Source organism: Fibroporia radiculosa (genome assembly GCF_000313525.1).
Source record: "Fibroporia radiculosa TFFH 294 genomic supercontigs, scaffold1823, whole genome shotgun sequence".
NCBI lineage: Eukaryota > Fungi > Basidiomycota > Agaricomycetes > Polyporales > Fibroporiaceae > Fibroporia > Fibroporia radiculosa.
Window position 1 is genome coordinate 1,563 of NW_012133321.1, and position 20,362 is coordinate 21,924.

At 51.7% G+C, this 20,362-nt stretch overlaps 6 protein-coding genes across 6 annotated transcripts; 4 read left to right on the forward strand and 2 right to left on the reverse strand.

Annotated features, from left to right (window-relative positions):
• Positions 1 to 1,064: 1,064 nt before the first annotated feature.
• FIBRA_03288 (uncharacterized protein) lies at positions 1,065 to 3,576 on the forward strand (the record flags this gene model as incomplete). The annotated part of the gene is made up of 7 exons (XM_012325132.1): positions 1,065 to 1,712; positions 1,769 to 1,838; positions 1,903 to 2,084; positions 2,227 to 2,496; positions 2,557 to 2,698; positions 2,943 to 3,110; positions 3,167 to 3,576. The coding sequence occupies 7 exons, from the start codon at positions 1,065 to 1,067 to the stop codon at positions 3,574 to 3,576; spliced, it is 1,890 nt and encodes a 629-aa protein (XP_012180522.1).
• Positions 3,577 to 5,685: 2,109 nt separating this feature from the next.
• FIBRA_03289 (uncharacterized protein) lies at positions 5,686 to 7,831 on the reverse strand (the record flags this gene model as incomplete). Its single annotated transcript, XM_012325133.1, has 6 exons — positions 5,686 to 5,732; positions 5,788 to 6,130; positions 6,183 to 6,373; positions 6,430 to 7,279; positions 7,333 to 7,538; positions 7,582 to 7,831. 6 exons carry the CDS (start codon positions 7,829 to 7,831, stop codon positions 5,686 to 5,688), a joined length of 1,887 nt encoding a protein of 628 aa, XP_012180523.1.
• A 761-nt stretch (positions 7,832 to 8,592) lies between these two features.
• FIBRA_03290 (uncharacterized protein) lies at positions 8,593 to 10,743 on the forward strand (the record flags this gene model as incomplete). Its single annotated transcript, XM_012325134.1, has 10 exons — positions 8,593 to 8,643; positions 8,706 to 8,738; positions 8,814 to 8,888; positions 8,941 to 9,381; positions 9,438 to 9,527; positions 9,583 to 9,993; positions 10,057 to 10,182; positions 10,249 to 10,319; positions 10,389 to 10,467; positions 10,522 to 10,743. 10 exons carry the CDS (start codon positions 8,593 to 8,595, stop codon positions 10,741 to 10,743), a joined length of 1,599 nt encoding a protein of 532 aa, XP_012180524.1.
• Positions 10,744 to 14,241: 3,498 nt separating this feature from the next.
• On the forward strand, positions 14,242 to 15,601 carry FIBRA_03291 (uncharacterized protein; the record flags this gene model as incomplete). Its single annotated transcript, XM_012325135.1, has 5 exons — positions 14,242 to 14,364; positions 14,432 to 14,529; positions 14,580 to 14,623; positions 14,680 to 15,115; positions 15,172 to 15,601. 5 exons carry the CDS (start codon positions 14,242 to 14,244, stop codon positions 15,599 to 15,601), a joined length of 1,131 nt encoding a protein of 376 aa, XP_012180525.1.
• Positions 15,602 to 16,695: 1,094 nt separating this feature from the next.
• Positions 16,696 to 17,841, reverse strand: FIBRA_03292 (uncharacterized protein; the record flags this gene model as incomplete). The annotated part of the gene is made up of 5 exons (XM_012325136.1): positions 16,696 to 16,866; positions 16,930 to 17,227; positions 17,283 to 17,444; positions 17,499 to 17,624; positions 17,681 to 17,841. 5 exons carry the CDS (start codon positions 17,839 to 17,841, stop codon positions 16,696 to 16,698), a joined length of 918 nt encoding a protein of 305 aa, XP_012180526.1.
• Positions 17,842 to 19,521: 1,680 nt separating this feature from the next.
• Positions 19,522 to 20,292, forward strand: FIBRA_03293 (uncharacterized protein; the record flags this gene model as incomplete). Its single annotated transcript, XM_012325137.1, has 4 exons — positions 19,522 to 19,594; positions 19,644 to 19,751; positions 19,807 to 19,964; positions 20,020 to 20,292. The coding sequence occupies 4 exons, from the start codon at positions 19,522 to 19,524 to the stop codon at positions 20,290 to 20,292; spliced, it is 612 nt and encodes a 203-aa protein (XP_012180527.1).
• Positions 20,293 to 20,362: the final 70 nt, after the last annotated feature.

The following is a 20,362-nucleotide window of genomic DNA, read 5'->3' on the forward strand; positions in this document are numbered from 1 at the left end:
GTAGCATGCGTACTAGGTGAGGATATTTATAGACTATATCAACTTGCATTTGATGAGGAGCCACAGGTTTCACGCTCAGATCACAGTTTTTAGTCTGCGAGGACAGGTCTTAGGTGGCACTGTGGCAGTGTGTGCGACAGGACGCAATTGAACATGGTGAAATGGGTGTCATTGGAGCCCACTCGTGGACTACAGGTTGACGGACTGCCCACGTGCGCAACGACGACCAAGCTGGATCCAATTGATGGTCTGTCATACGGCGAGGTATCCATGCTGCAGGTGCAGCCTTGAGAGCTGTAAGCAAGTCGTGACAAGTACAATGAAGATTAGCAAGACGGACACGGTCTATGCAACCTTGACAACGAGGGAGGAGACGAAGTGAAAGGCCTGTCGATGGCGACGGGACGAAGGACGCTCCATGATAGCCACGGCGTTTGTCGCTCCACAATGGCGCGGACAATTGGAACAGTGCGTAGCCAGTCTTCTCTGCCCAGCAAGCCATGCACGTCTTGGCACCCTTGATTGGTCGTCGCATACCTGCTGCACGCCGTTATGCTCTGGCCTCGCTGGCGCCTCCTGGACGTGGCGACGGTCTCTGCGATCCAAAGCTTCTACCGTATCTGATACGAGACTGCGTGACCTCTGTGCGTGGACGTCACCAGCCCGAGATGGATGTCGAGCGCACCGGTCGCAACCTGCCAACGAAGGTGAGCCTGCGGCACCGCGCTCTGATGTCCGTCAAATCATTTGTCGCCGAAGAATAATCTATTTTTGTTGTATTGCCTAGGGACCGATCCACAGGTCAAGATCTCGTCACCATTGCGGTGAGCCTAAATGGCCCAGTATGGAAGCTCAAGGCGCCTCCGATCTGTTTCGCGGACCGCCCCGCCCGCTAGTTAAAAAGCGGCCGCGCTGGTCCCCCGCCTGGTCTTCTTATCCGTGTTGTGCTAGGCTGAGCCTCCCTGCAGAGTTTTTTTGTCTCTGTCTTTTCGCCAGCTGGCTTGGTTTTTTTCGTTTTCTTATTCCATTCGTCTATTTCGTTTTCACCGGCTCACTCTTTCAGCATGTATTCACTTTTCTCGAGGGCTGTCAAGGCGGCCACTTTCAGCCAGGCCACCCTTGTCCTCGACGTTGACGTCGCCCTGTTTTTTGTCGCTTGTCTGTTCATCTTGCTTGCGCTGCCCAGAGCAGTTGCCCGTTACTCCACCCTGTCTGCCTGGACAGAGGGCTCCTTCTTCCGCTCAGTGAAGATCCGCAACCCCGTCGCCTTCCGTCCGTACCAACTCGACCCCAAGATTACCCCCATGGACTCGCAGGACACACTGAACGATACCGTTGAAATAGATCTCGAGAAGGGTGTAGCAGCCTCGGATGACTCACACTCCGATACAATGGTTGAGTTTCCCTCGCAGAAGGCCAATATGCAGGCCCGCACGGGACGACCCCCGATATACATGCCTGCGTGGTCGACGATGTTCCCTGGGGTCGCTTACATTTTCTCCATCCACATTCGCCCGGGATATTCCTTGGGCATGTGCCTGTTATTCCTTGCATATCTCGCGGGGATGCTTTATGCGAGCTTGTACAAAGCCGATCTGTTCACCACCCCGTCGCGCCTCGGGTATGTAGCTGTCAGCCAGTTCCCCTTGATATACATCCTGGCCACAAAGAATAACATCGTTGGTGGATTGATTGGAATGGGCTATGAGAAGGTGCGTCGTGTTGACCTGACCAACGGAGATATGTTTATTCATGCGTTTGTCCTTAGCTCAATGTGTTCCACCGCTTTGCTGGCCGGTTCGCCATCCTCGCTGTGAATTTGCACGCATTGGCATACTGTGCGTACCAGTCTTCTGTGTTTTTACGACTGAAATATGAACTACGTTTACATGAATATTTCAGTTGCCAAGTGGGCCCAAACCAGCACGATTGCGTCCCATATGGATCAATCCAACATCTGGGGCTGCGTTGCCCTCGGTGGCATGGATGTACTCTTCCTGGTCTCGCTTACTCCGCTTCGTCAGGCGTATTATCAGCTATTTTACGTGTTGCACGTCGCCGGAGCCGTCGTGGCACTTGTCGCGGTACGTCCACCTCTCTGTGTTCATCGCGCCCAGCGCTCATGTATCGTATGCTGTCCCTGTAACGCCTGTGTACCGCCCTGTCACATGTCGCTGTCTGCCTGTCCCTTTGGATTGCGTAATCCCGTGCGTTCCCTGGAGACAGGTCGTATACCACGAGCCTGCGGCAATTCCGTACGTGATTCTTGCGTCCGTGGCGTACGGCGTCGACCGCGTCGTGCGTTTAGTGCAGACACGCATCACGACGGCGCACGTGCGTGCGCTCCCCGAGCTCGGGACGACGCGCCTCGAGATCCCAACAGTCAACGCAGGCTGGCGCGCGGGCCAGCACGTCCGTATCAAGGTGCTCAGCATGGGTATGGGCCCGCTCGGCTGCTTGGAGGGTCACCCCTTCACCATCGCGAGCGTCAGCAAGGTGCGTCGCATCATTTTCTGTCTTGATTTGAATGGTTTTGTGATGTACGTTCGCTTGCAGAGCCGCGGCGAGGAAGGCCTTGTGCTGATGATCAAGAAAGCGGGTGATTGGACGACGCGTCTCTTTGAACTCGCCCAGAAGGACACCCCTGAGGAAGGCGGCGCAGGACGTAAGGTGAAGGTGCTCATCCAAGGACCGTACGGTATGTTTTTCCCCCCGCCCAGTCCGTTTTGTCGCCACGCCCATTGGCTATATCCGTCGTGCTCTCTTCTTGGCGCACAGTAAGCGTCTCGTGATGTTACACGGATGTCCTCTCGGTGATTAACACCCTGTGTGGTGCAGACTGTCGTCGACGTGTGGCTAATCTGTGCGGCGACGAGGGCTCATATGACCGCTTTTCTCTGGATGGCTCTGACGTATTTTTTTTTGTTGCAATGGTGATACAGGTGGACCTGGGCATGCCGTCCTCACCAGCTTCTCTGGTGCAATGCTCATTGCCGGTGGTAGCGGCATCACCTATCCGCTCTCGACCCTGCAGGAAATGATCCAGAAGGGGGCCGAGGGTGCGAGCCGCGTGCGTGTCGTAGAGCTCGTCTGGAGCATCACCGATCCCGGTACGTTATTGCGTACTCCATCCTAGATCCTCCTGTTTATACGTCTACGCCCTCAGCTGCACTCGGACCAATGATGCCGCAATTCCGCGCACTCCTGGCTGAGGCTCCCGCATGCGGCATCGATTTGCGCATTTCGGTGTCATACACGCGCGCGATCCGCTCGCAAGACGTACTGAAGCCGTTTGAACGTCTTCCTCCCGGGCTTACTCTCTCACCCGGTCGTCCCCGCCTTGCGAAGCTGCTCGAGGGCGTCGTGGACCGCACCAGCACAGGTAGCAACGGCGCTTCCTCAACTGGTGTCGTCGTCGGTGTTTGTGGACCTTTAGCGCTTGGCGCGGAGGCGAGCAAGGCCGTCAGACAAATCGAATCTGCCAAGAAGAGGGAGGTTGGTGGGGTGGAGTTGCACGAGGAGTACGCTATTCTCTCTCATTCTCTGCAGTATGATACTGACTACGCTCGCGCCTAGGATCTTCGGCTGGTGAAAGCTTACAGTCCCAAGGCCCCTCAGATTTAGATTCTCCTGATAGAGCTGTTCCGTGCTACTTGATGTGGTATTTTTTCTCCTACGCATGTCTCCGTGCTTTCGTTTCTTTTCCCGCTCTTTGCTTTCTCAGTCTTTTGCACACACGGTCATTCAATCCCGCTTTCGTCGCCCCTCCTGTATTGCAATTGTGTCTCTGCTCGGAATCGCTGTTCAATACAACACGGCTCGCTCCGGCGAGCCGTTTCTCCCATCATTGTCTGCCGCCATTGGACAGATTGCCGTGGCAGTGTGTACAGTACGTCGTTGTTGCCGTCTGCTCCTATCTGATAAGCTCGTTTCCTCGTGATGTGGACGCTGAGCCGCGATGTATCCATTGCCATGGATAGTGTTGCCGGCCCATGGACTTTCAATTCAATCATAACGTTATTCGTCGTTACGCCGCGTCCACTTATCTGATAACGCGTACCGCCATGGACCGAGTCGAACCTCGCGTGCGCAAAATGTTCCGCGCATCCTCGAAGCCCGAAGTTGAATTTGACGGGTACCTGGTTGTTATGCAAGTCACACTACACATCGGAGGTGTGTTCTCACCCCTTCGAAGATCCGCGGCGGAGGTACTCTCGCGTTATGTGATTGGCCAGCCATTGACATGGGTCCACAGCGTTTTTGTCCACCTTGCTGGTTTTGGACTGACTCTCGCACAGGAATAACAAGAAACTTGCACACGCAACATGCGGTAGGCCATATTGTGCGTGGAGGGACCCCACGCAGCCGCTGATAGCATGTGTCGCGGTATGGTTTTTGAGGCCAACAAGGGTGTTCTGCTTTCTTCACCCGTTGGGCAGAAAAGTTGAAGAGCGCAGAAACAGCAATGGTGATGATCCTCCAGAGTAGCGACCTGCGCACACGGATCAAGATGGCCGCTATAAGTGTTCATCATCACGATTTTTTGCATGTACAGTGGCACCGGCCATCCCAGCACATAACACCGTATACGTCGCGATGTGGTTCTGGTCTTGGTGGAAATTGATGGTGGCGAGGTCGACGGACCTGCACCGGAGGAGCACCGGGTAACAATGCGTGAACAAAATGGGACTTACCTCCGGTCGCTCACCAGGCGTACAAGACATCACGGTGTACAACTAACCGCTGTCCCTGGGGCAAAACGCCGATACACATTGACATCGCAACACGGTGAGCGGGGACGTCGCACCACCCCAGTAGTAACGCAACTCCGTGCTATCGCCTGGCCTAGGGTCTTAGGCTGTAGAGGCATCATGAATCGCAGGTTTTGATCCTCTCAATCAGGTATAGCTTCGTATTATTCGCGAGCATGACTCATGTCCATACAATTGTGGTTGCCTTGAACAGCGTATATTGCCATCTCATACAGGGTGCGCCTTTATTATGTTACCCACTCTGTATTCACCGATGATTCATGCACCGCCAGAGATGATTCCACATCTATTTACAAGGCCTATGGGTAATGAGAATGACACTCTCAGGCGATGAGGTACTGACGAGACAAGCGTTTCCGGGAGTTCCTTAGAGGTATTATCTAGCCCTATGTAGAAGTTGATTTACTTAGGAATGAGCGCAAGTTAATAAGGACGTCGGATTTGACGATCGAGCGAGCTCCTGCTCGACTTCATGCCTGCATATTCGAGGTGAGACTCCATCGGGGTCAATAGCATGAGCGAGCCACTGCACATACCTAATGCATACCCGTCACCAAGTCAAACGATATGCGTCCTAGTGGCAATCTATGCCCTAGCCTGAGCGCATCATTGTGTTATACATGGCGAAGAATCAACCTAAACGTATACCTTGCGCGTACTTCCTAAGTGGTGTAGTCATGGTGAAGACTCATGAATAGTGAAATCGGAGCTGCATAAAATACATTTATCATCCTATATTGCGATCGATGTTAACCGGCCCTAGTCAGCCAATCTTGTCTACAGTCTACAGTCTAAGTCTTGTGTAATCGATCCTGATCCCTCTCGGAGTATTTATATAAATGAATCCACAGTGACAACAGCGGCCAAGCCTCCTATCACAATTTTGAGAGATATGCGGCCGCTGCTTGGGGTCCTAGATACCCGGTGTAAAGCTGACGAAGCACACTGAGCCATCCAGGACTGGATCGGTAATGGTATCAGGATTTGACTAATCGACATAATACAGTACACTTACCAGTGACTCGAACGTTGTCATGATTCGCTCGTGATTGAGAGCTAGAGATGCTCTTTTCGCTCTCCTGCTGCCGCTTCCTTACTACCTGTTCCAGCAGCTCAACATCCCAAACTTTCCATATTGTTGTACGAGTAACCTGCGCTCCTCGAAAGGCTGAACCATGGAGGCGCGCACCTAGTCCTGACCCTTCTAAGTTCGACCTGCTGAAATCGGAGAGACGGAAGACGGATATATGAGAGAAGGGATCGTTGACCGCTGCCTTCACACCAAAATAATGACCGGGCCCCGAGTATGGATCGTGAAAGGAGGAATCTAAATCGATTAAGAATATTTCCTCTGACGCCTTCATAAACATGATAAGTAGAGGTAATTTGCAAGTGGGATTTTTCACCTACGCTCTGCACCAGCAATCGCCGTTGTTGCTCCTCCCAAACAAGGTCTCTAAGCCATTCACCCAAATAAATTCGTCGAGCAATTTCATCAAAGGAGATGGCACCTCGCTCCACCCGTGCAAAATCTGCAATCAGATAGAGCAGCCCGGACACGGTCACCGCAGCAAAGTGCCGGCCATCTGGAGAGAACCGTGCTGAAGATGATAGTGTTTTAGGTATGAACAGTAGGGGAATATATCGGCGGACATACCAGCAACAAAACACGGCTGTACACGCATCCGGCTCATCGGAATCAGGGCCTGACTATTCGCAGATCGCGGATCGTTGGACGGAGGCACGACCTCAAACAGTTCCATCGCATCCATACCAGCAACACAGGATGCAATGCTTCCATTCGGTAATCTGGCAGAGCGCGCATCGCCCGTGCGACGCGAATTGGAAACTTTTCGCAGCTGCAAGGCCGCTTCTTGCAGCGAGCTGGGGGGCTCGATCTCCGACAGCACTAACATGCGTGCTTCGTTGTCAGCTTCCTCCGCCAACAGTTCTACTGACGCGCGCCATGGCACGACGACCACCGCCGCGTGCATGCCGACGCACAAGTACTTTTCCGTCACGTCTATATCCATCACAACTCTCTCCTGCGCGGCTGGAAACCGGAAACCAGGTGGTGCGCCCACTACCGTGCCCGTTCCGATCGATATCTTCTGCAGTAGCGCACCCGTCTGCACGTCGAATAACCATACGGTACCCCAGTCTTGATTGGCAATCACCGCCAGTAGAGGGAACTTCAGGCGCATCATGTGGATGGTGGCCAAATTCGGACTCCCCAGGTACGCGTGGGGCGTAAACCGTCCACGCAATTGCCCAGGAGCGGCAAGCGGCACTCTCTTTGCGCAGGCATCAGCCTCTAGGAACTGGAAATCGAGCACCGCTGCAGGGGAAGGTTCGCGAATTGGTGTTGAAGCCACATTGCTATTCAGAAGGTGTCCTCTGACAAGCTCAACATCTGCAGAGCGTCGCCAAACTTCAAGGCCCCGGTAGGTGCTCGGGAAAACCAGGAATCCCTGCGAGTATTCCATTCTTCTCCGTGCAATATATTTCTATGGACCAGATGAGGACAGCGACAAGAGGGTAGAATGGGCTCGACACTTACTTCGCTGAATTGCCACAAGACATTCGAGAAGTCTTCCATGGCGCGGACAGCCAGTCGGCCTGCGTTAGAGATAGTCAATATCGTCTTTTGCTCTTCATCGACTCGAAAATGCAGAGTGCCCTCTTCGTCCGTGAATCCGCCCTCCATGACTGATCCGCGTCCGTCCCAATTTCGCTCCAGAATCGTCCATCGTCTGCCTTGCTTGCCTACCATGTTAGACACAAGCGTAGCCACGCAAGAAATACGCACAGAATTCTTTCCAAGTTGTCACATCATCAAGCCACTTCTCCCTACTCGACGTAGACAGTAAAGTGTCCGAAAGAGATATACTCGGAGGGGCAAATTGGTGCAGGATGGCAGCTTGATGATATACCGTTTGATGATTGTCTTCAATGAGACCATGCGCCTGGTGGGACGTGCGCAGGAGTGAGGCCAAATCACGGATAGACAGAAATGACAGAATGTAGAGGGAGATGTCGCTGGGAAGTGTCAGAAGCATGATGTTATCCTGCGCAGATTCGGCTCGAGACGATTTAATGGTAATCGGATGGTGCAAATGTGAGGCAGCCTGCGAATGGCCGCTGCCAATGTCGAAATATCAGCATCAGTTATGACTGTGATGACATTAATTGTGAGGGGCCGATAGAAAGACGCCGTCGTGCGCATTATTTAGTTAGTAACTTATGTTTATTGGAGTTTGTAGCCATGTTGGATCAAAGAGTGAGAGAAAACCGTGACGGACTGCAGGATTCCTTGAGACCTGCACAGTGTTGCAAAACGCTTTTGGTAGCCGATACTGCTTTCAGGTCGACCACTCCACTTTAAATCAGGCACCCGACTGCCACTCATTGACTTTTACTGCTCACTTCAAATTTACTCGATTCTTCAAATGCACCGACTCGGATAGCAGTGGCCAAGCACTCGTCGGCTTCAGGCTTCAAGCTTCAAGTCTTCAGCCGCATCACACACTTCAACATAGTTGAATCATGGCAGCCTCGCTCGGTCCCAAATCACAAGACACTAATGCCGAAATCCACCTACCTTGTAAGTTCTCTCCTCAGAGCGAATACGAATATCCGTTTCTATGTTTTACATTGATTTGGACGTAGTAGGATTGGGTCCTTGACTGGTCTTCTTGCCATTTTGTCATGGGCGTTCCTGTCAGCTCACGCTGCTCTTCCTGCTCCGGTGTTCTGTGACTTTGTATGATATCAAAGCGCCATGAATATTGTATCTCGGACGAGATCGTTCCTGTCTTTTATGTCTGGGCGAAAGGGCGAACGAGAAATATTACCTCAGAGTGTAGTTGAGGTGCGTGGTATAGCAACCTGTTCACTAAATGGTATTTGACAACAGACGTTTCCTGACATTAGCCGACACGATGTTTTACAAAGAAGTCAGGCGATGTAAGGTTGTGCCAGCGAATGGAGGCATGTTATCGCCACTCGACTTGCTCAATTTTGTTGATTCAATGTGAATAGGATGGGATCCCTAAGTTGGCCGTGAACGACGACCCCAGAGAAATATACCTTGAGCTACAGGGCTTAGGAGACTTTGTGAGTCCCTTGAGACAACAAATTTCGTTGTCTAAAACGCAGCGTGCTGTAGACGTTCAGCAATATTGGCGCATTCTCTTTATTTCCCCCCAGCACACCATGTATCCCTGCGTCTCCTACTCTAGTTAGCAATCCATCCATTCCGGCGTATTCTATGCGTATGGTACCGACTTCCATTTCATCTTGCGACCACAACTCAAGCGTCTCTGATGCGGATGGCAAGACGGAAACTCGCTCGCTGAATAGGACTCACTTTAGCGCGATCAAGGCTCTCGGAGCAGGTGGACAAGGCGTAGTCCTTCTTGTTCAGGACGAATTCACGGGCTCTCAACATGCGTTGAAAGTCATCAGAAAGGCTCGTCTACGGCCTGTGTCTCTTGCTAGAATATACGAAGAGCAGTACATTTTGCGGCACCTTGCTCTTGCAGATGATACATGGTTCACACGTCTGGAGGGCTCATTTCATGATAGTGAGAGCTTCTTCCTGCTTACGGTCCGTCACCACATACTCTCTTCAAGTCTATAACTGACCCTAGTTGGTCTGAACAGGAGTATGCCCCCCGAGGCGACCTCTTCACCGAGATTTCGCGGTACAAGATATTTCCGCAACATCGAGCTTTGCAGTACAGCGCCGAGATCGTATGTCAATCTATGGCCTGCAAAACCCTACCATGTGTCTAACACTTATAATCAGATCCATATCCTCTCCGTTCTGCACGATACGCACCACATCGTTCACCGTGACATCAAGCCCGAGAACTTTCTGATCGACAACCGCGGACACCTTATTTTGACCGACTTCGGAATTTCCAGGCTCTTTCGCTTTGGTCAGCAATCGCGTCCCTGGGATTCTGGTCATGATATAGGATACCAAGGCGAGAGGGATTTCGCAGAATCAAAACATTCTTTCAGAGGACATCAAGAAACGGCCCATGTTCAGCGCGATGTAGAACGTCCTTTGGGCATGGGCCTTCCCGAGATGACACGGACGATGTGTGGAACTCCAGGTTTCATGGCACCGGAGCTGTTCACGGGCACACTGTATTCGTACCAGGTAGATGTGTGGGCGGCGGGAGTAACAATTTATAAGATGGTTCTGGGGAAGGTGCGAGTCTTTTTGCACGTTCTCTTGCTTGATGCCTAGTATGAATTTTGTTCTTGCAATCAGCTGCCTTTCCAGATACACCGCCGCTTGAGCACGAAGGAAGCGTACCATCGGTCAATCACACTTCCTTTGGAATTCCAAGCAGACGATCGCCCAGTTCATGACGAGATTAAGGAGCTCTTAAGAAAGGTTCGGTTAAATTTTGGATTGTTCGTTGATTGCGCTGTTCTCCTTACGTTCGCGTGAACATTACAGATGCTTGAAAAAGTACCTTCCGAGAGACCCCCAGCTCAAGAGCTAAAGGCCGATCCATATTTTAGCTCGATGTCAGTCGCCCTATCGTGATCAGTGTCGTCTGACCTTTCTAAACTTATCTTTCGGATCCGGGTAAGTAGCGATTGGGAGTTGGTGAAAAGCAAGGACCGTGCGGGTCCCGGGATAGACGCTCGTGAGCGTAAGTATCAAGGAAAAGACGTACGTCAAACGTATCGTGGATTTCTCCGTCTTACTTCTGCTTACCATGTACAGAGGTTAGAAATGATTCCTTTCGGCCAGGCCATTTCTGCGCAAGAAGATCCGTCGCCCTGGTTTACTTGGACATCTCCCTCATTAACGTCCTGGCTCGATGACAGGAAGCGGGGCGGAGAGCCTTCACCTATAATCGGCTTGCGCACCGTGAAACAGCCCTCGGGCATGACACACAGGCTGCGAACGTGGTGTAGTATGAGGAAACTAGACGTCTCGCCATAGTTCTGCTGCCACCACCACTCGAAATTGACCACCGCAGTATTATAGACAGTTCTGTATGGCTTTGTTCCGACCCTTACAATCAATAACCCAGAGTATGGCCTCGTTCCCACTTCGACGCGTCTGGGGACGAGACTAGCTCCCTGCGCAAGCCAGCGAAGCCGAGCCATTTCCCGTTGGGGATGTACATACTGTAACTTAGCAGAATGGTTTGAAGCTACCCCAATTAACAGGCCTGCAGTACTATCATGCGGGGCCCGTCGATGACCGCGGTCCGCGGTCTTAACCTGAACATGCCAGCCGCCAGCCGTGATGGGCTATTGGTTCCGGGGTTCCTGGCGGAGTCCAGCCTGAGTGTTATCGCATGTTTGCCCCTCAAGTTGCAACGCTCAGTAGCTTGCTGTCTGTGGATCTTGCTCTGGTGGAAGAATGCGCTATGCGAGCTCTCAAATCCTTACTACTTATTCCTGACCCACAATGTCAACATGTCTCGAAATCCCCAAAGTTTGGCCGGTCGTGCTATCCTAGATCTATGATAAATTCGCACTCGCGGTCCCGCAGCTCATTGGGGTTCGACTCGGAGACTCCGAGCTTCAAATTTCAAACCCTGGAGAACTGTATGCGCGCATCAAATTTGTTGCATCACTGAACCGCATCCCTTCATTCTAAGTACATGGCGCTCTACCTTTTTACGTGCTTGCGGCTTGTACGGCATCAAGATAATGGTCCGGCAGCGTAGGACGACCGATGAAACGATAGTGGACTTGGGCACGTATATGTCGGTTCGCCGCTAGGTACGCTCTTTCGAGCTACTTTTGGTATCATGTCGGTGTCGGGTGCGCTTCGGGCGGTAGATGCGCCGCAATCCACTCATGGCTGCGTTTCATGACCGGGGACCATGGCTGATTCGTTCGTAACTTTAGCCGGGATCCAACAATAGGCATCCTCTAGGATCATGGGGCGTGCGTGGCTCTGCGTGGCCAATGACCATCGCCTGCGTATGTAAGTATGTCGCCGAGCCTTGCTTCAGATATCACTGTGCCTGATTTCTCGTCCTTTCATTGTTTCCGATACAACGCACCAGCATACTCATGGCTTCATGCGTGCCACCGGCTTTCTTGTACTCACCGCCCATTGGCTTAACCAAGCGGACTCGCCGAATGACCACCGTAGTCCAGACATCTGTTTCCCACATGCCGGTGCGTAAGAGCTCTAGAGTCTATACCGCATCTTGCACCATTTCGGCGCGAGCATCCCGGACCCAGTCTCGGATTAAGGCATCGTGCGAAGTGAGCGCATATGCCGACCGTCTCCTAACCGCCGCTCGTCGATAATTCTGGTCTGAACACGAGACCAGACACTCCAGACGTTCGGCAGCTCTGATCAACTATGTCCAAATGATGTCTTCGTAGAGTGAAGATGCACGGCGCGTACACTCAAGTTCAATCTTATGATCTTGGAGTGGGAATGTTAATTCTTCCATCAAGGACGAGGTTCGATTGCACTGCTCATGCTACGCCTACTTCCAGTCATCTCGTCATTACATCTGCCTCCGTTACTTCCCTTTATGATCCAGAGGAGCCATCGATCAAGTGGGTGTGCTGACGGTACTAGACTATGCTGAGTGCAAAGATATTCTGGGATGTATACTCATCTATCATCGGAGCGACGGGTTTTCATATTGCTGGGGACGCACTCGAGGGCATGCTCTTCAACGTCCAGAACCAATCCTGGACTGCCAGACCTCCTATCTCGTTCAGCGTTCAACCCTCACCTGACTGGTCTGGGAGCCTAATGGAGTTATCGAACTTGTGGTCTTACGTCTCACTTTTATCGGTCGATGGTCATATTATCTTTGCTGCATCCGAACACAGAGGCCACGGAGACAACCTTGTCTGTGACCCTGAATAAATGATACGGAAGTGTAAGGGTACGCTGTGGATGTGATGTGTCTATGAGTGAAATGCTAAAAATTGTGCGACAGGAGTCGTATTGAACATTATTGGCAGCTAAACTTTGGGCTGCTGCCGTCGAGATCGCACGGGACGCCTTAGGACGTACCGTGCTGTGCAAGCTTTGGGACATCCCGCCGCAGTTGCCGTACAAGCATGGAACTCGCATGGAACGGGCAACAGATGCTGATTCTGGGCTCGATGGTGTGGCGTTCTCCATGGCTGTTGACAGCCTCAGACGCCTAAGGGTTTCGAACAGCAGTACGGGATGACGGTCTACTGTGACAGAATATGCTTACCAGGAAGAGATAGTGAAACCGAGGCTCTGTGCCCCTGGTGCTCTGTAGTTGTCTCCAGTGCTCGGTACTGCTCGGACTTGGTGTCCGTCTCGTCCGCTGTGTCATAAGGTGGCAGTTCTGGCATGCGCAGCCCCGCGATGGCCCTCCACCCGTTGCTAGCAACGCCGGTCAATATTCGCAGTTCCCTCGTAAAATCATCTCGTACATACCGCTCAGAAGATTTGTAAGTTCTCATCCTCAATGCCATCCCACAGCCCAAATCTTTCTGCGCTTTGAACGCGTTATTATGAAATCGGCGGCGGCCACACCCCACAGTTCTAATACACGCGCGCTCGTAATTAAGTTAAGGAAGGCAGGTCTCCTGATGCGGCAGTGCATATGCCCTAACCAAACTTCTCTGCAGCACTGCATCAGCTGATTCAAACTTCAAAGACTTCTGTTCCATGGACCGAGAGCTTCCGCCACTGCATTATTGTCCAGACTGCAGTGCAAAGCGCTGCCGCAGATTCTGGCATTGCTTCACATAGCCCATCGACCCTGAATCCTGGAATGCCGTCGGCCCGGAAGCCTTACGCAGACCTCGACTGGCTCGGAGTCCTTGACCGATCTGATGATCAACAGGGGATCTGGGCGCGTCGGAGACATTTGAATGGATCAATGCTGGGAGATATCATGCTTCTTAGAACCACACATATCTCTCCGTCAGGTTCTTCCTCGCACGATATGTATTGCTTGGGAGCTATCAAACGTTTCAAGGAAGCTACTTGGCTTAAATTCGAACAAATGCAAAGAATGCGAAGATCAACTCTCCGAGCGGACGCAGGGGCATCCGATGATGCTGTTCCGTGTCTGGGCCGGGAGTTGATCGGCCGTGCTGCCGCCCGGTGTCCCCGCTCAGATCAACCCCAGTCTGAGTCGGCAAGTCCAATCGCTGCCCATTTAATTTACTCAAACTCGTACTTAATACAGGACGCCGATGAGAGGATATGCTTTGGTAAGCCCTGTCGGGATGCTGCTACTGATGTTGCCCTTGCTGAAACAGGAAAAAAGACAATACCTCCTCACCTCCGCTGCGGCTGCAGAATCAGCCGAGGGTGAAACCACAGATCAAGGATTGGCCCCAATCTAACCCAATCCTAGCCCTGGGGCTGCTTACGTGCACTGCGATCAGTGACGGCATGCCCGGAAGCCTATCTATCATACAAAAGGACATCTCCCCCTCCACCAACCCGAGGGGATAGGCCGGGAAGATGAACACGTCTTTTCCCTCTCCTGAGGCTCTGCCAAATCCTTACACCCCTCTGGTATGGCTGTCCCCTAGAGTCGCTGATGACTATCAAGCGAGTCTGTACTTGTATGTTGCTGTATTTTCGGTAAGCATGATTCATCTAGGCCCATTTCATACCTAGGTAACGTTGACCCCCCCGATCTCGACGATAGGCGTTCACGTGGGATTGGATGACATCCTGGTCGAAGGAGTACAGGCTCATATTCAAGGAGAAATTCCGCCTCACGACTTTGACGTATTGTTTATCCCGGTATGAGAACTGCACTCTGCACGAGAATACTAATTCATGACCCCTCATAGGCTAGGCGCATTTGTATACCTGTTATTATATGTCATCCTCGGACGTAAGGGTTGCATTTGGTCTCCCGCGCAAACAACTTTGCTGACCATTGACTATCAGTTGTCACCGTGGATGATTGCCAGAAACTGCAAGTCGCCTCCGGCTGCTTCTTTATTGTCGCGGTCACCTTCACGGCGGCCCTCTTCCTCTTCCGCATTTATGCGGTCTTCGAACGTTCCAAGCCCGTCATCGCATTCTTCGGCTTCCTCTGGTTCGCAAATGTTTGCGCCTCATTTGTGATCCCCTTCGCAATGCAGAGCAGTCACGTAGGCGAGAGTCGCAGATGCATCACGACGGGCGTGGAGATGTACAGTTCTTCGGTGATTATTATCTGCACAGTCAACGACACACTCGTGTTCCTTGGAATCTCGTCGCAACTCCTGTCCGCATCGTTCCCGGAGGAGAGTTGGAGCAAACGTCTGCGGTCGTTTGCCAGCGGGCGAGGTCTACCGAGGTTGTCGCGCTCGCTCCTGCAAAGTGGACAGCTGTTCTACTTGTGAGTGCATCATCGAGTTGCGTTATCATCCGCGTGCACGACTCACCCGGTTTTAGTGTCACTGTCGGCATCAACATCATCACGATGGCCACACTCTTATCGACAAATCTCCCGCCCTCGCTTGCCGCCATGTTCACGCCACCGAATATCGCCCTCGAGAACGCCATGGCCACACGGGTATTCCGTGAGGTCAAGTTCGGCGCAATCACTGAACACCCTATGTCCCTGCACAGCTCTGAAGGCTCCGCCGGATACCGTGGGGCAGCCATGTCCCCTCGTATACCTGCACGCGCATACTTGATGGGCTCAAGGGGTAGCCGTGTGGAAGATCTCTACTCGTTGGAGGCACGTGCTTACGGCCCTGAATCCACGGCCGACGACAGCATTGTCACTATTGGGATTGATCAGAAACGCGTGGCGAGTTTCTCCGACTCATTCTCGGACTCCAAGCAGGAGAAAGCGGGCGACGTGCTAGCAATAGCGTGATAGGACGATCGTTCGAACGATCCATGAATTGTGAAGTGAAGGATAGGACGAGGTCAGCAATCTGGTTGGAGGTGTAACAGACATTTTTGCTACTGCAGTCCTGTCAGACGAAAGGCTACGATTTATTTTATCAATTGGTCTTGTTGTTTGTGTCAGTATAGTATGAGGTCTCTGTCCTTTAGTATATATACCTAACTTATATACACTACCATACCGTACCTTTGTACATTCCCCACGGTTATGGTATTACATATACCCCCCTCCAACCCTCACTATCGTTCAATCTATTTCTCACTTACTCCTTAACGTGGCAATTGTGCAGACTTTTTGAAACTCTTCACGACATTGCGATGGGATTGCAAGCCATTGATGAAATTTGCATGTAATAGGTAAGACTACCTAGTCCCCAACATGGTGTTCTACGAGACTGGGGAGTTCAAGTAGGTAGGCACATCGGAGAGGTTGAGCTTATATCGCGACATGGCTCAGCGTTGAGGGAAACGGAGGCCAGCTTATCAGGACAATCGAGTGCGGGCCGTAAGTGCGGCGTCATCTCAACACGGTGCGAACCTCGTGTGAACGCATGTTCAGACATGTCGGGAACTAAAATAACAATCGCGACTCCGAACCTCATTGTCGTCATATCGGCGCAGCTCAACACCACCGAACAGATTTACCTGAACAGACAGTAGAGCTCCCGGCTTGCTATCAGCAGAACCGATATCGGCACGACCGGAAATCGCGATTTACGACCATCTAAGTCAGGTGACTCAGGTCCCACTTCGAAATTGGTGTCGGAACAACGCTCCGAGTCTTATGGCCGTGTCACGAGTGCATGGTTTCGAACATATGCATTCTAGCAAAACTAATCAAATGACTCTGGTATAAATGGAGGTATCTAGGGCAATGTGTCGAACATAGAACCGAGCAGAAATGATATGATGACGGATAATTTAGCACGAGCATCCTGCCTCAGATCAACCGAAGATCTCGTGCCCGAAGTGCACGCCTACCACAGGAGGCGCAGAGATAAAGGGAAAGTGACGGAGCATAAAATGACACGGAACCGCTAGGTGCAGAAGGAATGGGCGGACCTAGGCCACATAAGCCTCCGCAAGCGACGTGAGGCTGCCGTCGCTGTTGACCAAGTTTCCAACTTCGTCCATAAACCACGCGTAGGCTGCCAGGCCGTCCAGGTTGTCCAGGTAGGACACCATGCTGCTCAAGAATGTTTGAACTTGCGAAGAGTTGCCAGTCGCGCCAAACTGCAGGCAAGGCAACGAAGCAGGCTGAGTGGAGATGGTACATTCACAGCGAAGACAACGTACCTCAGTCACCCAAACAGGCTTCCCATACTTCTGAACGAAGCCGGAGATGTATGACTGGTAGTACGCCTCGTTTGTTGCCGAGTCGTAAATGTGCATCGCAAACGCGTCGATCGTGCAGCCACTGCATGCGCTCACGAATTGGTCGAGCCATGTCTCGCCCATAGGAGCGCCGCCATTCGTGACCGCAGGAGACACGAGTGTCGCCTTGCCTGCGAAAGGCTCCATGTACTGCATCCACGCACTTGCGGCCTCCTGCGGCGTCATGTTGGCCTGCGAGGAGTCATCAGGCTCGTTGAACCTGTACCAAAAACACAGCTAAGCCGTGCACCTGTGCTGCACGGGAAAGCACCTACGAGAAGAGAACCTTAGAGCCGTTGTTGATGGCTGCCTGGGCGTTTGCAGACCAGGTCGATGTGAATGAACTAGAGTCCCCCCAGAGCATAGGGATAAACATCGCCCCCTCGGGTATGCTACCCGAGTAGGTCTGACCCCAGTTGTATGCCCAGCTGACTTGACTGCAATCCGGTATTGTGAGCACAATGGAGACTGTCCATCCTTGTCCTCATTACCTCGAAGTGAATTGCTCAGTCAGCGACGCGTCATTGAACGAGAGTCCACGCTTGATACCACCAGGGAGTGGCGAGCTAGAGCCATTGGTGGGAGTGCTGGACGGCGCAGCACTAGAGGTAGTTGCGCTGTGACGTACGATTTGTCATTGCAAACGCATGGGAATGACATAAGGGGAGCTCACGTCGCAGTCACTGTGCCAGGGTAAGTTGCGGATGGACCGCCACGGCGCCGGAGACCAACTTTTTGCGCGGCTTTGAGGTGCTGCAGGTTGCTGATATGGGCGGCCTCCACGAGTCCAGCGACAACGAGCGAGAAGGAAACAAGCGAGACAGAAAACTTCATCCTGATTGACTTGGTCTACTGCGTGTAGAAGTTGGATTGTGATCGCAAAAGAGTGTATAGCGAACTGAAAGAGAGACACAGCCGGATTGGACGTCGGCCTGGGATGCACACAGAAAGAAACCAAGAGGGAGGAGGTCAGGGGAGAAGACAACAACCCGACCGACGACCAGAGGCCTTTTTATCATGGTCAGTCCGTCAATTTTTGCATGTTCGTCTCGAGGGCGGCAGTCGCTCGGCTATGTGGAGCGATTTACTGCGGACAGAGATTCTAATCGGCCGTTCCTAAGCCTACCATTCGGCAAAATCCGAGACATTTGCTTGCCGCGAAGGTACAGTACTTAATGAAATAAGATCTGGACATATCCCATGAATGCAAAGGATGGCGATTTACTGCAGAACTTACCACCTGCTAGTTTTCATGTCCAACAGCTGAGCTACCCGCATGGAAAAGTTCTGCGTGCTTGTCTGCGTTCAGAACTTGACTGTACCTTCATCCCGTCTGTGGTATCTGTAGCAACACCTATTTCCAACGATAGAACATTCCATTGTTCCAGGCCTGAAAAGACCACTTGTCCATCTAATGACGCAAGGTTAATCGATGCGCTCTGACGGACGACTGTCTTCGATCCCGATATTGTTGAACAAGCGACGAGTCAGGTTTCAACGCTCACTTGTCAATAGCCTAATCTTTCAAGTAAGGAAAAGTGAGAGGTGTTGGAAAGCATGGTCAAAACTGTGCCACATGCTGGATACTACAGGCATACCTGGTCATGCCGAATCACAATACTAAATATCCGTGTCCACGTTGACTGCTTTGCTTCAACTCAAGTTTGGTCAGCCTCAGTAGTAATATGGGACACATGCGTATACCGCGAGCGTAAGTCGCATGTCCCGCGCGGCTGCAGTGCTTAAGCAATAACCGCTTCGGTTCACTCGTCTGCGAGGATGATAGCGCCCGATATTTGAGCAGATATTCGCGGCGGACCGTCGACCTCTACGTGATCGTCGGCAGCTGTCCGAATAAGCAGAGACCACAGACTCAATCACAACCATGAAAAAAGCAAGTGATCATGTAGCCAAAGCATGAACTTGAAACATACGTTCCAGCACTTGCGGCTGTTGACTACTGTCGATCTGGGGTCATTGACGTAAATTGAATTGATACATCTAAATCACTTTCGTTAAATAAGATGTTAGTGTGGTCAGCAGCTCGGGGACCCGAATCGATCGGAAACTATACATCGGATCCGAGCATTGAACTTGATAATTTCCGCTACTCACCCGTGGCCGATGAAAGGGCGCAATAACTCAAGAGCTGCCTATACTGAAGGCCACAGGCTTCAGCACCTCCGAAGCGAAGCTGGCCTACCCGTTTCGTGTCGCACATTCAAGCAGAATACGAAGCCGCGGGAGGAATAGATTCACCAAACTGCAGAGGAATGGGGATATATGCTAATCATGTGTGTATAAAGTAGGAGATGACAGAACTTGAACAAATCCTCGAGGCTATTTCCCTCGGAATCAGACTCAGACTCAGACTTCGCCACATCAAAATCACATGACTGTTCTCAAAATAGAAACTGCCAATATACTGGACCGATACGACTAGATCACGCATAGTAACCATCTCCTAAAGTTTTCGTATTCGAATCGCGTCCTTCGGTCTGTCTAGTGTCAAGTATGGACAGTGAAAAATATGCAGTCATCGAAACTCTTGAAGTTGAGGACGAGGATCAACGGCGCACGCGAATGGGTGGGTAGGCTACGTTCTCAAGACCGGCCTATCTCACAATTGTTTCTAGGCTCTTTACTCAGACGACTGGATGCCTCGTCTTCTGCTGCTGGGGAGGCTGTGAATGATACCCCAAGAATGGACGATAGAACAGCGGCGACAGTTCCACCTTTAGAATGTAAGAGCGCACATACTTGTATCATCGTCGACGACGAATACCCATGTACATACAGTACTATCTCGTGTGCAAGCTTTTCTCCCTCAGCTTGCTGCATCAAACGCCGAACTCTCTCGTCGCATTCGAGACGATCCGCGGAGTGTCGATATCGAGAACACCGCTGAAGCTGAGCAGTATATTGAGATGGCAAGCATATTTTCACAGTTGGCGCATGTCGGAGCTCATTGGCAGGATGCATTAGCAACTCGGATTGGGTGTTTTTGAGCAGCACGGACCTGCTCCTCCCGACACCCCATATGACGCAGATTTACGAGAAGAGGACACATTCTCCGAGTCGGCCTCCTCGGATTCCTCAGGAATAGACTCAGGTTCAGAGTCAGATTCTGATGTATCCGAGTCAGATGTATCCGATGAAGGCGATACGTCTTCAGAAGAGTCTGAAAAGATCCTAAGACCCATAAAACCCCTCCCGAAACGCGCCCTTCGAAAACCAAATATCGTCGTAGTCGGTGAAGAACCTTTAGCTCGTGGCGAACCATGACGTCTAATTATATGAACACTTGAATGTTTGATACCGACTTCGTGTATAATAGGATTGTGGTCTATATCTG